This window comes from Brienomyrus brachyistius, chromosome 19 (genome assembly GCF_023856365.1).
Source record: "Brienomyrus brachyistius isolate T26 chromosome 19, BBRACH_0.4, whole genome shotgun sequence".
Lineage (NCBI taxonomy): Eukaryota > Metazoa > Chordata > Actinopteri > Osteoglossiformes > Mormyridae > Brienomyrus > Brienomyrus brachyistius.
This window is the reverse complement of record NC_064551.1, coordinates 1035017-1049383: the sequence shown is the minus strand read 5'-3', so window position 1 is coordinate 1049383 and position 14367 is coordinate 1035017. Positions and strand designations below refer to the sequence as shown.

General features: G+C 46.8%; 1 protein-coding gene and 1 long non-coding RNA gene across 2 annotated transcripts; one reads left to right on the top strand and one right to left on the bottom strand.

The window, feature by feature from the left end:
• Positions 1–486: 486 nt before the first annotated feature.
• LOC125714323 (hypoxia-inducible factor 1-alpha-like) lies at positions 487–12446 on the bottom strand. The gene is made up of 15 exons (XM_048984819.1): positions 12110–12446; positions 6514–6704; positions 6245–6390; positions 6045–6129; positions 5023–5135; positions 4531–4733; positions 4198–4304; positions 3935–4082; positions 3402–3640; positions 2947–3206; positions 2701–2823; positions 2243–2511; positions 2036–2144; positions 1815–1911; positions 487–1733 (listed from the first exon to the last, which is right to left on the bottom strand). Exons 1-15 carry the CDS (start codon positions 12139–12141, stop codon positions 1597–1599), a joined length of 2259 nt encoding a protein of 752 aa, XP_048840776.1. The 5' UTR covers positions 12142–12446; the 3' UTR covers positions 487–1596.
• On the top strand, positions 7716–8757 carry LOC125714326 (uncharacterized). The gene is made up of 2 exons (XR_007383642.1): positions 7716–7956; positions 8188–8757. It is a non-coding gene; the product is annotated as an uncharacterized LOC125714326 (long non-coding RNA).
• Positions 12447–14367: the final 1921 nt, after the last annotated feature.

Genomic DNA, 14367 nt, shown 5'->3' with positions numbered 1-14367 from the left:
TTATACACACACACGCAGAAAGTATTGCTACAGCATAAGCCACTACACCTAAATCAGCCAAAACTCTTATTTTAGTGTTGTGTGCTATAGACGGTGCTAAGCAGAAAAATGGATGGACAAACGTACTTTACTGATGGCAGGCGGAATAGGCAGGCACGTGTTGAGCAGACGCCGCGAGGACACAGCAGGGGCCGGTAAAAGGCCAGGCATCTTCGCGAAAGCCAGGCTCATCGGGAAGGAACTAGAAACAGGAAGGCCAGCTCAGGCCGGCTGAGGCAGGCAGGCCTTCCGGCGAATGAGTCAGTGATAAACAAGAAACCGCCTGTGACAGGGCGCGTGGGTTTTTTTTTCAACGACCGCTGACGTAAGAGGCGCCTTACACGTAGCCAATCGCGAGCGGAGACGGAAAGGGATCCGGAGCGAGATCCCGCCGCGCGCCTTACGCGCAATTCCCATTTTCATTGACAGAAAGAACCTCAGGCAGGCTGGTCCGCACTCAGATGTTTACTGATGTAAATGAAACTGTACATTCAGCTCGGAAGGAGAGGCAACTGACAGAATTAACCCAGATAACAGCTTTGTACAGAAGACTTTACGTACACTGTCAGAAAAAGGGAAGAGCCCTGATACAGTTTTGTTCAATACTAAAACGAATAAAAGGTTCATTTACCTACAGCTTGGATACAGTTGACAGACTCTTGAGGGTACAGCACCAGTGACAGGTAATTGTACCCTCTAAGGTACAAATAAGTTACTTTCTGTCTGACAGTGTACAAAGATTGAGTAAAAATAGTATATTTTGCTGTGACACAATGTAAGCACCATTGCGAAAACCAGACAAGAGAAACGGAAAGCGGCCGGTTACGACAGTTACAGAGCACAGGTCTGAGAAACGTCTGTAATCCTCAGCGGCATGTAGTGAAAGTACAGGTGAGTTTTAGTCAAAGACTACAATTTTCTTAAAAATCTCTTCATGATTAAACAATTCATCTGTGTCACAAGATATAACCCAACAACCCAGTAACATCTATTACTGATTTATACTGATGGTTTTGTATTCGCGTGCCCCATTAGTCAGTGTCCTGGTGAATACGCGTGCAAACGGATCCCAGTGGACACTCCTGAGGCACAAGACACAAATGCAAGCTGATATATGTCCTACTGCACTACTACTTAGAAAAGGGTGGAAATAAGTGTTTTACTCCACTATTAAAAGTATGCTTAAAAATGCTTGCGTGCTGCATGAACTGCTGGTATTTTGGTTTAAGGAAAATACTGAACATGTGACTGGATTCAACAGTTTGGTACTCTGGCACTAGCCAAGAGGAATGGGAGACCACGGATAGCATAAATCACTGGTGTCTCTGGAAGAGCAAAACCAACCTCACAGCAGCCATTGACAGCAGTGATACCCCCCCACACCCCTCATCTTTCAGCGCTCAGGGTAAACCTCCCCCAGCTGCACGGTTGCCATGGCAGCTGGACAGGAAGGACCCACTTAAGGTGCAAGAATCCGGTTTTTAAAAAACAACAGGATATTAAAATATAAATATGGGGAGAGGGAGGCAGAGGTGGCGTCGGGGGTGGGGGCAGCGCTCAGTCGCCGTGGTCCAGCGCCCGCAGGAGCTCCTCGCCTTGCAGCAGATGCTGGCGGCTGAGCACTGGCGCGTTGACTTCGCAGTCGTAGCGTGTCAGCTCCGGCAGCCCGCTGCTCAGCAAGTGGCTCGCCATGTCTGGGGAGGGAAGCGACGCGGCCGTCAGCAAGCTGCGCCGCAGCAGGGGGCGTCGAGGCGGCTCGAGGCTGCGTGACCCACCTGACGGCAGAAGCAGTACCGTCTTGCGCAGGGGGAGTGCTGTGGCGGTTTCCAGGCCCCGCACTTTCTTCCTCGACTCTTCAGTGTCCTGCAATTCCTGGAGAAAATAGATGACAAAGTAAACAAACCCAGTTCATGTTAATCAGAACCGTGAGTGGAAAACTGCATGGTGAGATCTGAAATGCGGCTGGACGAGCAGATGGGGGACAGGTCGTGCTCACCGATGTGACGTGCTGGGGCACAGCGGTCACCTCGTGCAGCTTCCTCTTACGCTGGATGTTGTGCAGGGCCAGCATTTTGGGGGAGAGCTCCCTGTGCAGCGGTGGTGCCCTAGAACACGAGACGCGACTTAGACGTGCTGCTCCAGAGCCCAACGTGGATTCTGTGCTGCGTCCAGGCAGCGGGCATAAGGTGGCCCTGGCACTCACCTCTTGCCGAGCGAGCTGGCACCATGCCGGGGGTCTGGCGCGGGCGAGCTGGGGGCGCTGCGCGGCTCGGCCAGCGGCAGACGGAGCGGCGTGGAAGGCCGCGGCTCCTGCTTGACGACAGGGGGACATGGCTGGAAGAAGGCGCTCATGTCAGCCAGGTCCGGAGCGGGGGAGAGCAGTTGCTCGGTGGAGGGCAGCATGCGTAGCTGGAAGTCGTCGTCCATGGGAATATAGGGGGCCAACATGTCCAGGTCCAAGTCCTCCGTGGACTAGGGAAGCAAAAACAGGTGTGTAGGTTGTGTGTAGATCCACATGATACAGGCTGCAGGATCTGCTGGACTATGCATCACTCAGCTCTGAACTGATTATGTACATATGAAAGTCAACTCCTTTGTAAACCAGGGATAGTTAATATGTATGCTGTGTATGAGGCGCGTACAGCTGCTGCCTGTAGGTACCTGTGCAGTGAAAGGGGGGTTGGCTTCAGGGTCTTTGGCAAACAGTTTCTCTACCAGGTCGAATTTGAATTCGACGTCGATGTCAGAGTCCACTGAGAAGCAGAACTGCAGTGGGCTGCTAGGCTGTGGGAAGGTGCACAGAGAAGGTCAGACATGGTGGCTCAACGAGAGGTGGCTTTAAATATCTCCGAGCAGCGATAGAAAGATGCTGGCCCAGAGAGGGAAGCAAGCATTGTGTTCCCGCACCTCTGAGCTGGTGTTAGAGCGGAGGCCCAACGACTCCAGCCCAGGAGTGACCAGAGCACAGGGCACAGGGAAGGACAAGTCTTCAGCACATGACTCTAGTTTAGCCATGTCCCCCCCGCCGAGAGTGGGGTCCAGGTTGATCCCCAGAGGTTGGGGCGAATCACTTGGGGAGAGCGGAGACAGAGGCGACTTCTCGTTGGAAGAAGGCAGCATGACATCGTTGTAGACTGCAACTTGGTCCAAACCCTGCAGGGTGGGTTCTGCAAAGAGACGGATTATCAGGATAGAGATGCTGAGAACGTCAGTGATCCCACAAACGAGCTCTACTTGGAAGTAACCAGTTATTATTCTCCTAAGAACACATCCGAGTGGCTTGAAAGATGTGCTAATGGTCTCATTGATCACCGGCCTATTTGCTAGAGTACAGGAGGATAATGATGAGATGGGTAACTAACCAGGCATGCTGAAGTCCAGCTGGATGATGGTGTCGCCGGCTGCAGGCGCCAGTTGGGTCAGGTGCTCCGGTTCACCCTTCAGTTGCTCATACAAGCTGTCCTTGACAATAGCCTCCTTGTAGCTGATGAAGTGCTTCACTGTATCTGCCTCTGGACTCTGCAGGTCCTCCACCTCCTCAACTTCCTTGTCCCCTTCCGTCTGTCGCAGAGAAAGCACCAGATCCTTCTCCTCCACCCCACTGCAGGGACCACAAAGCACACTTACCAAGTGACCTCAATGGCAGACAAAGACGAAACTCGCCACAGGCATAAGATGTGATCGACTCCCCAGTTGCCAAAGTATAAAAGAGGACGGCTTTATGGAGATCTTTACTGGGACTGGCAATCACCTGTTCTGGTGTTTTAGTTATCAGTGTGTCTGGTGTCACTTAAGATATATTATCAATCCAACCTCTAAGCAGTAGAATTAGCAAATGTTGCTGAAAGATTTGTAATGAAGTTCCTTTGGGGTGTTGAAGGGTCACAATAGCTACCTGAGCACGTAGTTCACACATACGATGCACTGCGGTTGAGAGTTCTTGGTGTTGTAGATGACGGTGGCCTGGGTATCGACCCACACAAAGCCACCCTTCTTGGCCAGCATGCGGTACTGTCCCGTGGTGACCTGGCCCTTGGCAAATACTGAGGAGAAACAGAGACAAAAAGCCGAAGTCAGCATCGGACCTCCGTCCACCTTCTACCAGGGATCAACCCGAACACAGCGGCACACGGGCTCGGCCAACCCGTTGATGCTTACGGTTGTGATGCGTCTTTGTGAGGTGGTCCGAGTCGAGAGCGTGGTAGTACTCGTATGCAGAGCGATTCAGCAACTCCTCTGGCTTGTAACCCAACAGCTCTGTGATCCTAAAGGGATAAAGCCAGACAGAGGGTGCCGTCACTGTCAGCAGTAATACTGGAAATTACTACCCAAGAGTCACTGGGAAATAACATTTTCCATCTCGTGTAATGCCAACTGCCTGGTGCTGGTGCAGGCAAGGGCTGGGGATAAATTGCACTCTTCTTCTTATTAGCTAACTGTCCCAGAGCCGGTTCCCAGGCGGCACTATTGCGTTCTGAACCCCAGGCCCACCTCTCATCGCAGTAGGAGAATTTCATGTCCAGGTTGTGCCGGCTCAGGAAAGTCTTGCTGTCCAGTGGGACCTCGATGTTGGAGGGGTGAGGGATGGGCTCACAGATGAGCACCAGGTAGGGCACCGGTGGCTGTTTGTAGCCGCAGTCACTCTGCTCTTCCTCTCCTTTGGGCAGGAGGACGTGACCCATGCAGTGCAGCACCTGGAGGGCAGCGGGGGGGGCGGCGTCAGCTGACTGCACTAGTGCAGCATTAGCATGCTAGCATGCTAGGCCAGCAATCGCAAATGCAAAACAGGGAAATCGGCTGATACTCCGTAGACATTCTGTTCCTCCTTTCAGTACTTTCATAATAATACTTGGATTAGAAGTTCCTAGTACAGGAAACATCTGTGAACGTGTGCGTATGAGTGTGCATGTCTGCGTGCGTCACCAGCTGCACAAGCCCGGGCTCACAGACGTCCAATCCAGACACAAAAAGGGGGAGCCTCACCTTCCATGTCGCTGATTTTATGTTGACAGTACGCCCCCTGCTGGTGAGTGTACATTTCATTCGCAGGAAGAAGTGTCTCTCTGTGTTCTGCTCCTTGGTTTTTTTGGGTGAACCTGGGAAGCAGGACAGAAGACAGCCCTCTGTAAGCCACAGAGCAGACATCCAACACGGGAGAATGGCCCACAATTTTACATAAATTAAAGTCAAATTCTTAGCTTACCCAAAAAAATGCACGTTCCATTAGACAAGTCTAATGAGTGGTGGGATTTATTGTCAGCAATAATGGTTGAAACCTTGCATGACCCACAGTAGATGGGATGACCCTGCAGCAGCGTGCAGTGCTCGTTTTACCCAATTCATTAGTGTTCTCAAAGTGGATTAAACTGATTAACCAGCACTGGAGAGTGCAGCACTCCCATCAGGCACTGGCCCTAAAGCCCCATTCAGCTTGTCTTTACTTGATGCAGGTCCTCATATTTCATTGTTTGCCAGTTTGGATTTCTACCGGGTGTGTGCAAGTGTGTAATATATACATCCCCCCTCCCACACAATATGGGGACTTAATGTGATAAAAAAAATAAAAAAAAAACTGACATAATGGGTCCCCACAAGTGGAAACTCTATTTTATAAAAATGAATGCAATCAAAAAATTAAAAATACCCAAAATCTGGTATTTTGTTTGGTTACTTATGGATACGGTTAGGGCTGGGTAGGGGTTAAGGTTGTTATGTTGGGATTAGAGTTTTTCCCATTTAGAAATTAATGGAGAGTCCCCACAAAGATATAAAAACAATGTGTGTGTGAGTGCCTGTGTGCACATGCCCTATGAAGAAATCAAATCCCATTCAGGGTGTGCCCCAGCTCTGTGCCTTATGCTTCGTAAGACAGACTCCAGGCTCCCCAGCGATTGTGTGAAGAGATGAACTGGCCAATGAAAAATTAGGTGTGAGCCGTGAGATCATCACTGGCTACTCTCACCTAGTGCTGCAGCAGTAAAACTCCAGCAAGGTGCAGATCTCACCTGTTCTGTGTATGAGGATCTCCCTCACTTCTTCGTGGTCGCAGGGGTGGGCGAAGTCGAAAATGCTGTGGCCTGTGAGGTCAAACTGGGACGGGGAGAGAGGGTGCCGTTGAGGAGAAACGCAGTTTCCTCAAGCCTACCAAGCTGACAGATTCAGCAGCAGCTTAAAAGGCTAAAGGGAGTGCCGAGTGGGCACGTACCTGGGTGAGACCCATGCATTTGTTGACGTTCTCCGAGAGGTACACCATGTCACCGTCCTCGGACAGCACCATAAGGAAACCCTCCAAAGCTTTCAGGTAGAAGGTGTTCAGCTGGCTGTCCAGCTCAGATTCCTCCACAGGCTCATCTGAAAGAGGCCGACGGCGTTTACTGGCGACACCCTCAAAGATCCACGTTCACAGGAGCATCACTCCCTGCAAAAGCACAAACCGCACTCCCGCAGAAGCTTCCCAATCCAAAAGGAACTGACCCGAGCTCAGCAGCCTCCGCATTCGCAGGTAGCTGATGGTCAGCCTCATGATGGAGGCCTTGTCCAAGTTGGAGGTGACGCTATGCGGGAGAGGCAGCTGGTGCGCCAGCTCAAAGAACACCTCAGACTCCTTGCCACGTCGACATCGTGCCGCGTCACGGGACTTCTCCTTCCGATGCTCTGAGCTTACCCTGTGGGAAAGAGGACGCACAGCCCATCAGCGCTCTGCTGCCCAAAGGCAAGGAAGCCCAAGGCCAGAACAGGGGCTGCTGTGCCGTTAGGGAGGACGCTGAGTTTGTATGACTGTTATATACAAAACACCATTAGTGAAATCTGGATTTCTAATAAGTCTTAAGATGACAGACTTGCAGGAGGACAAATTTCACCACATTTTATCCCTGTTCCAGCGGTATTTTCCATCTACTTACTATTCAAATGAAATCCCTCAAATGAGCCGAATATAACCGTTTCCACACAAAAGAAAACTCGCTTATTTGCATTTCACACTTATGGTTAAACATTCAAACTTGATCACTGCTAATGTGTCACCTTTAATGGCTTTTGACTTCAGCCGCTGACTGGAAAACGATGCAGTGACATTGGGTTTGAGCATTCAGGTGTGAAATCGAAGCTCGGCATCCACAGCCATATCTCATCTGTGGAATTTCTCCAACCACTGCCACCATCCCGTTGGCAGAATCTACTGATAAAGCAGCATTTATCCTATTCAATGAAGGAGGAACCCCAAGCATTTCATTAGATAGCTCTAAAGCAAAGACGGATGCATGCCAGCTCAAATAATGCCAGACATTCTACTTTACCTTGTTTACCCAAGACTTAACTAATATGTAGACTCAGAATGAGTCAAACGTATTCTAAATTTCATACTAATTACTGTTCCACTGTCCTAGACCTTAAGGCACTACAGCCATGTGGCGCGTTTCCCCAAGGATGATCTGGGTCTTCATTGCTGAGAATCTGACCGGTTGGACCAGGCTGAGGGGACGCACGCGTAAGACCTGGCTGCAGCAGACAGACGGCCATTTCGGTGGCCATATCGCTTGTCAAAAAGAGGGGGCGTCAATAGATATTCCTGTAGATACTGATATATCGAGCCGATATTTGGCATTTTTTAATGCATCGGCATCAGCCAATACCCGGGCGTAGTACGCCGATTTACAGACAGGCACGATTACGGGCAGCCCAGTGTTATTGTTGCTGTGGAACACGTGACCCATGCTGCCTTGTGCAGGACCCCAGCCAGAAGTTTTGGAAGAGTCCTGGGAGAAAACGGTAAGGCTTAAATTCTGATCTTTCAAAGGCCGAAGTAACTGGTTTGCTATGAAATGTTGCTTTAAAAAAAAAAAAAAACACGAGCACTTTTGAAAGAGAATGTGAATTACGCTGTCGGGAACTGGGCCTTCAGCCAACTGTAGCTTACAGGTAACGTTAATGATCATTGATTCTGAGTTTTGTGCGCTTGTTGGTGGGCTCATGAACGTTTCTTTAAATCGTTAATCATTTTAATTGTTACATTTTTTTATTACCACCATATGAGCCCGATGTTATCAGTTCTGTTTTTTTTCCTTGTGTCGGAGAGTCTCGCTCTGTGTGTGTGTGGGGCGGAGCAGGCAGCTCTCTCACACACGCTGCGTTACTCTGCCCCGATCACAGGCTGCACCGTCCTCAGAGACACGGAGCTGCTAAGAACAATGCATGGCGGAGAAAACTGTCTGCTCAAAAGCGCGGTTACCATTCACTTCTGATGCTGACAATGGTCCTTCTGTGCAACTTCTTTGCATTTGAGAGCGGAACTTGTTTGCATTTGACAATTTGTCAGACGTCTAGATAAAAAGTGCACGACTCTGCGAGTTTCCTCATTAAACATGTCTATCCTTTATACGGGCTTATCCGTCGACAACGTCACAATCACTAGGGGCTTACGTTGTCCTTGCATACAAGGCTGTGTAATACGACAGTTATTTTATTGAATGCGATCGCTAGATTCTGATTGTGAATTTGGCTTGTAAGCTCTCTGTCTGCTAACAACATAAACATGTTAATGAAAGGTTTTGGGCCTTGTACACTACATGTCATACCGTAATGCACTTAATTAGTGTTTTTATTTTGTTCAAAATGTATTAGAGTGTAATTGTTTTAATGTGCATGGAATACTGGAATTGTATAATGAATTGAAGATGAAGACACTATATAATCATATTCAGTAAATGCCAAGTTGAGAAATTTTGCGTATCGTTTGTTATTATTAGTGTGATATTTACTATGCAAATAGAGGGGACAACGTCCAATTATTGGACAAAAAATATCGGCGGCATATATCAGCCACCGGCTGACCCTGACTCCTAAGAATCGGCATCGGCTATTGAAAAACCCACATTAGTCGACCTCTAGTCGCCAACCAGGATCCCGAGGTGTTTCCTCGTATGGTGGGTGTGGCAACGCTTGCACTAGGGCATGCTTCCCAAACCTAGCTGACCTAGACCTTATACAAGCTGTATCATTTTTGCCAAAATGTGTAAGTTTGTTGTTGTATATTTCCGAAAGCAATCAGGTCATCAGCCTGAGACTGCCACATAATAAACTTTAACATAAACTACAGCATCAAAGCCTCCCTCCTCCTTCATGAGACCCAAATGTTTGGGCAGGCGTTCTGAGAGGCTGCCAGAGGTCAAAAGGTTCTGAAGTAATAAAACCCCCAGAGAGGGCATTGTCCGACAAGTTTTTCCCAGAGATTCTCGGGGAAGAAAACAAACAGCTGCTGTAACCTCACAAGAAAATGGAGCCATTTCATCCGGAGAAACGCACTAGCCCTGTCTATAGCCCCTAAAATACAACCAGTGCTGGGGAAGTTACTCACAAAAGTAATCCATTATAGACAGAGGTAGAAAGTTCAGGTCCAGAAAGTACACAACCAGACTGTGTGTGTGTGTCTTTAAGCTCAACTGGGTGGTTGAAACAAAACTTTGGTTTGGATTTGAACTTTCTGGACCTGAATTTTCCACTTCTGTAACTTCCACCAACACTACATACAACTAAGCATTCTGGAGCTAACCCTGGCCTTAGTTCCTAAAATATAATGAATTATTCTGCTTTGGGATTTGTTTCCCCTCCAAACCTCCAATTTTTGTATGGTCTGTGACTATCTATTCTGTGGCAAAAGCTGCTGTCTTGGTGTCAGTGTTCTGGAGAATACTGCTAATCACTTCCAGAAAATTGCTAAGAGCCTGAGGAAATCCCATTTAGTCATACACTAACAAGTTAATTTCAAATATGAACAGGCCCCCTCTCCAAAACAGACGTCAATTCAAATTAAGAAATACACCTTCACTATGCCCAAAGGATTAAACATGTAGGCTGAAAGAGAAAACATTTTTTTACACCACATCTGTTGCAAGCTTGATCATGTTTGGAGCACAATGGCCCACTTCACATAACTAAATGCTTAGATATTAATTCATCAAGTCAAAACTAAATCATCTTTGGCTAGGTTGCTTGGCACAGACACAGTCAAACAACACTGGCTACTCCTAGTGCATTCCCCAAATTGAGTAACACAACAAACCCATGCCAAAGGTTCAACATCCCTCTCTGACTGTTCCGCTAAAGTACTGCATAGCAACCAGGAGCTCATGACGTCAAGCCTCTGGCAAGACGAAAGAGCCACAAGTGTTTCTGGCACCTTGACATCAAGGACAGAAAATCTCTCTTTTTCCGTTTGCCCGGTGTAACATTTTTTGACTTTATGTTGTCAGTAAATTGAGATTGTTTATAGCAATAGCAATTGTGTTAAGATGGCGTAATACAACTTGATGCAAAAGGTGAAATTGAATAGCAACCCCTGACTTGCACTGATGACACCGGCGTAATGTTGAGTGAAATTACGAAAAATTGGGAACCGCCCAACAGGGTAGAAGTACCACAATTTGTTCAGTTAACACAACAGTATGACCAGGCACCTGAGCAGAGACACACCAACGGTAAAAAATAAGTCAACTGACCAGAAGTCTTTTTGAAAGCAACACACACACACAATGCAATACTCGCTATATGCTGTCCTGCCTTTCACTGATGAAAATCATAAACACTGCCTATTTGTACCAGGAAGGACATCAAACAAAACAATTAAATATGGTTTCCTGATGCCTCACTGAACTGCTCTCAAAAGGCAGCCCTTCATAACAGGCCGTGAGGCCCTGTACATATGCTTGGTAACTTTCACTGTGAAATGTACCGATACAGCCATCTGAGCCGGATGAATTGGGCGCGAGCACATCAGAACTGATTTCATTTTGGGCAACAGCCTGGTTTAGGGTTTAAGGCTCTGGCTGAGGGCTGGAGGATCGCTCTGTTAGTGTGGAGTTCCCCCCACACTCCTGTGTTTCTGCAGTGTCTCACATAGCCAGGAGCTCGGCTACCACAAACAATTCAATGGATCGTGTTAAAAAAAAATGCTGATTTTTAAAAACTACCCAAAAAAATATTAAAAAGGAAGGGACGGAAATTTAGCTTGCTAGTTTATTGTTCATTAGTGAAGTTGTACAGCTAACATTTGCCTCCGGTAAATACATAACAGAGCAGCTATTCTGATTCAGGGCACATGGACCATAAAATATCTGAGATTCTATTAAAAGCTCTGCAATAATTTCATACAGATAGTATATTTTTTTGTTTTATGTCCTTTTCTACGACATATTGTTATTGTCCCATATTAATGAACCCTTCAAATGTACAGCAGAAAGACCTACCTATACCCATCGGCTCAAAATAACAGTTGAGAGCAGAAACTTTTAGTTTTACGCTTGTGGCTTTTTCAAAGGCGGGTTATGAGTTAGAATGACGCAAGAGACGCCACACTGACCGAGGCTATACGGTCACACCAACGAAGGTTATATGTGAATGAGATACGCAAATTATAGCGCTAATAGTGTAAGCTGTCTACACATACGCGTATATTCCCAATATCATAACCCTGGCACGTTATCCAGTCTTGTCACGTGAATGGTAGGTTGGCACGAGGCGGCCTGTTCAGCACCAGTGCTACTACCAGCTGGGAAAAGTTTCTTAGAATTAAGAACCAGACAAAATTACCAGGCGAAGCACTGCGGAGTCGTGACAGCTCCATGTGGCCACCATTAAGAGATAGAGATAGTTAATGTAATGTAGTGTTTATTATGTAACATTTTAAAGGATTCACCATGAGCGCTAGGTTGACTAGCTGGAAACGTGAGGTGTTTAGTGCGCCGGGCTCTCGGCGAAATAGCTGCTATTTCCACCCGAAAAGCTTTTTCCCTGGAGCGTCACCCAGGCAGCATTAAGTACATTACAGCGGATATGGGCGATTAGGATGTGCTGGCAAGTCAAACACATCTGCCACATAAGAAAATGGCGACGCCTGAGAAAAATCAGCTATCAGAGCCGGACAGAGGATTAAAGTGCTCAACGACTTGAGTAAAATTAAAGACAACGACACTCTAATTAATAACACACCAGCCAGCTGTCAACTGGCAGTAGACTCGCGTTGCTAAGCACATAAACAGTAATGTTAGACACTGGGAGAAATGCAGGCGCAGCCTACCTTTTCCTTTCAGGGAGAACTCCTCCATCCATTTCTGGGAGAAAAAGGCGGTCTGTGTGCTAGGTGATGCCAGCCCCAGACAGACACAGAGTTTTCCCCAGGCCCGAGTCCGGACCCTGCGTAGCCAACTAATCCCACGGAAAAAAGAAAATAAAGCAAATCAAAGCCCGGAATTATATACTTTTACCTCTCCTGACTTGTGGTATATGGCAAGACCAACTCTGCGGTACGATAAAGACAAAACAGCCGAAGCGGCTGCTTACGGCTCCCCCGGCAGTTTTCTTCTTCTCTATTACAACGCGCTCCAGTCCGACCTGAGATCGTCGCGTGACGAGCGACCCACCTCCCAGGCTCCGCCCCCTCCTCGGGAGCGCGCAGCCAGTCACATGCCTTTTTGTTCGAGGACGCGCTTGAGGTTTCGTCATGCGACTCGGTCGTTCACTCTGAAGGGTTCATGATGAAGTATTTACCTGAGTACTCCTGCCAGCTGTTTTAAGAATAGTAGCCGAATTTTTAAATGCTATATTTTCTTTGCTTTTGAAAGGCTGGCTATGCCAGCGTGTTAATTGCTCATAGACCTGTGTCTTGTATCTGAAATGTCAGTTGTAGGCTATCCTAAAAAACAATATCGTCAAAAAGAAAAGAATTGTAGGCCCATAGAAATACTTGAATTCCTGTACAATTTATGTGAATTAGTCGTATATCTACTATGATATATATTTCTGTTAAACCAGTGTAATGTAGCAGTAATATCTAATGGTTTTTTTCTGTTGGAAACACAGGAGTATACTTAAATGTTTAATTGTTTTGATGATTGCTCAAATAATGAAAATCGCCGCAGAAATAGATGCACTGAATACTTTTATTACTGTCGATTTTTTAAATAAGCAGTATGTACTGCAAACAGGTTGCCCGGCAAATAAAGGCCAGTATATACTTTAATATACGCATAATTTAGTACTGCACGTGATTTAGTATTTCTGACTTATTTGAAATCGTGGTGACATTTAGCAGCCTCTTACGCCGTCTTTTACTACGCCTCAGTATGAAAGCATACGGCTAAATGTTAATGTATGTTCATTAAAGGAAACGCGAAAAAAACAATTTAGCTTTGAAAGCAGCAACGATAGCAAAAGGGCGATCTTAGATCGGTCCTAAGTCCTCCATTGATCTAATATCTCTCTTTACTGATTATATAGAGAAAGATGCGGAGCACGCAGCTGCCATGCAATTGGCCATGTGGACAGTCCGATATGCGGCATGACGGGAACCGCCGCTTGGTTACTCATTATGCGCCAGGAAACAGTGTCTTCCGTTAATATACACATCTTCGACTAAAACGTTTAGATGTGGTTAAATACTTTGTCCAACACAATGGTTTACAACTGCATACTGCTGGCGTCATTTTGCTTTAGTTAAATAGCTGTTTAACCTCTGAAAGTACTATAGATAGATAAATACATAGATAGATACTTTATTAATCCTGAAGGAAATTTAGGAATAATTGTATATGGTGGGTATTTCTGGGGACAGATAATTGGTCGAGCCACCAAAACAATTTTGTCATCTACCATCTTGAGAAGCATATGAATCACAACAAGCTTGAGCAGGTCACACTGCATTGTCTGCCAGTGAGCAGGATCCCTGGGGCCAGGGGTCCTGCTCTAGGGCCCAGTGGCAACATCAGTCTGCTGGCCCTGGGATTTGAACTGGCGACCTTCTGATCACACATATAAGAACTGATCACACATTGCCCCTGCTAGTTTACAAATGATGGGAAAATGTTTTATTAACAGGTGATAAAATGCAGCCACGAAATAAAGGAGAAGTCAAATCGTCCATCCAGTTGCCCATGGCGTTGAGGATTAGTTGCCACTTGGCGTTGAAGTGACAACAGGAGTGTGTGTATGTGACAAATCTATGAGTAAATGAGCTGAACAGACAGGGTGTGGCGTGAAGGTGAAGAGAGTTCAGCTATGTTGGCTTCACGTCTCCCGGTGTGGTTCACATTCTGTTAGTCACACTCAGTACATACTCAGTACATACTCAGTACATACTCAGTACACACAAGGTTGTATCTGAACAGACACCCCAGAAGGCCTTGCTGTCGCAAATGATTTAGTCAGCTTGTGTATTACAAATGTATCTCATGCTGCTGTTTTCCGTTTGTCAAGTATAGTTAAAGTTAGGGAGATATGAATGTGTGCGACTCTATAAATGTCTACGAAGTGAAAGAGCTGGTGAATGCATTCATTAGT

What these genes read in the sequence shown, in the direction of transcription:
- LOC125714323 (XM_048984819.1), bottom strand. Translation starts at nt 12,141, where the DNA reads ATGGATGGAGGAGTTCTCCCTGAAAGGAAAAG. An exon ending in GTTCTCCCTGAAAGGAAAAG is followed by an intron (nt 6,705 to 12,109) that starts GTAGGCTGCGCC and finishes TCTTTCCCACAG; the next exon opens with GGTAAGCTCAGAGCATCGGA. An exon ending in AATGCATGGGTCTCACCCAG is followed by an intron (nt 6,130 to 6,244) that starts GTACGTGCCCAC and finishes TCCCCGTCCCAG; the next exon opens with TTTGACCTCACAGGCCACAG.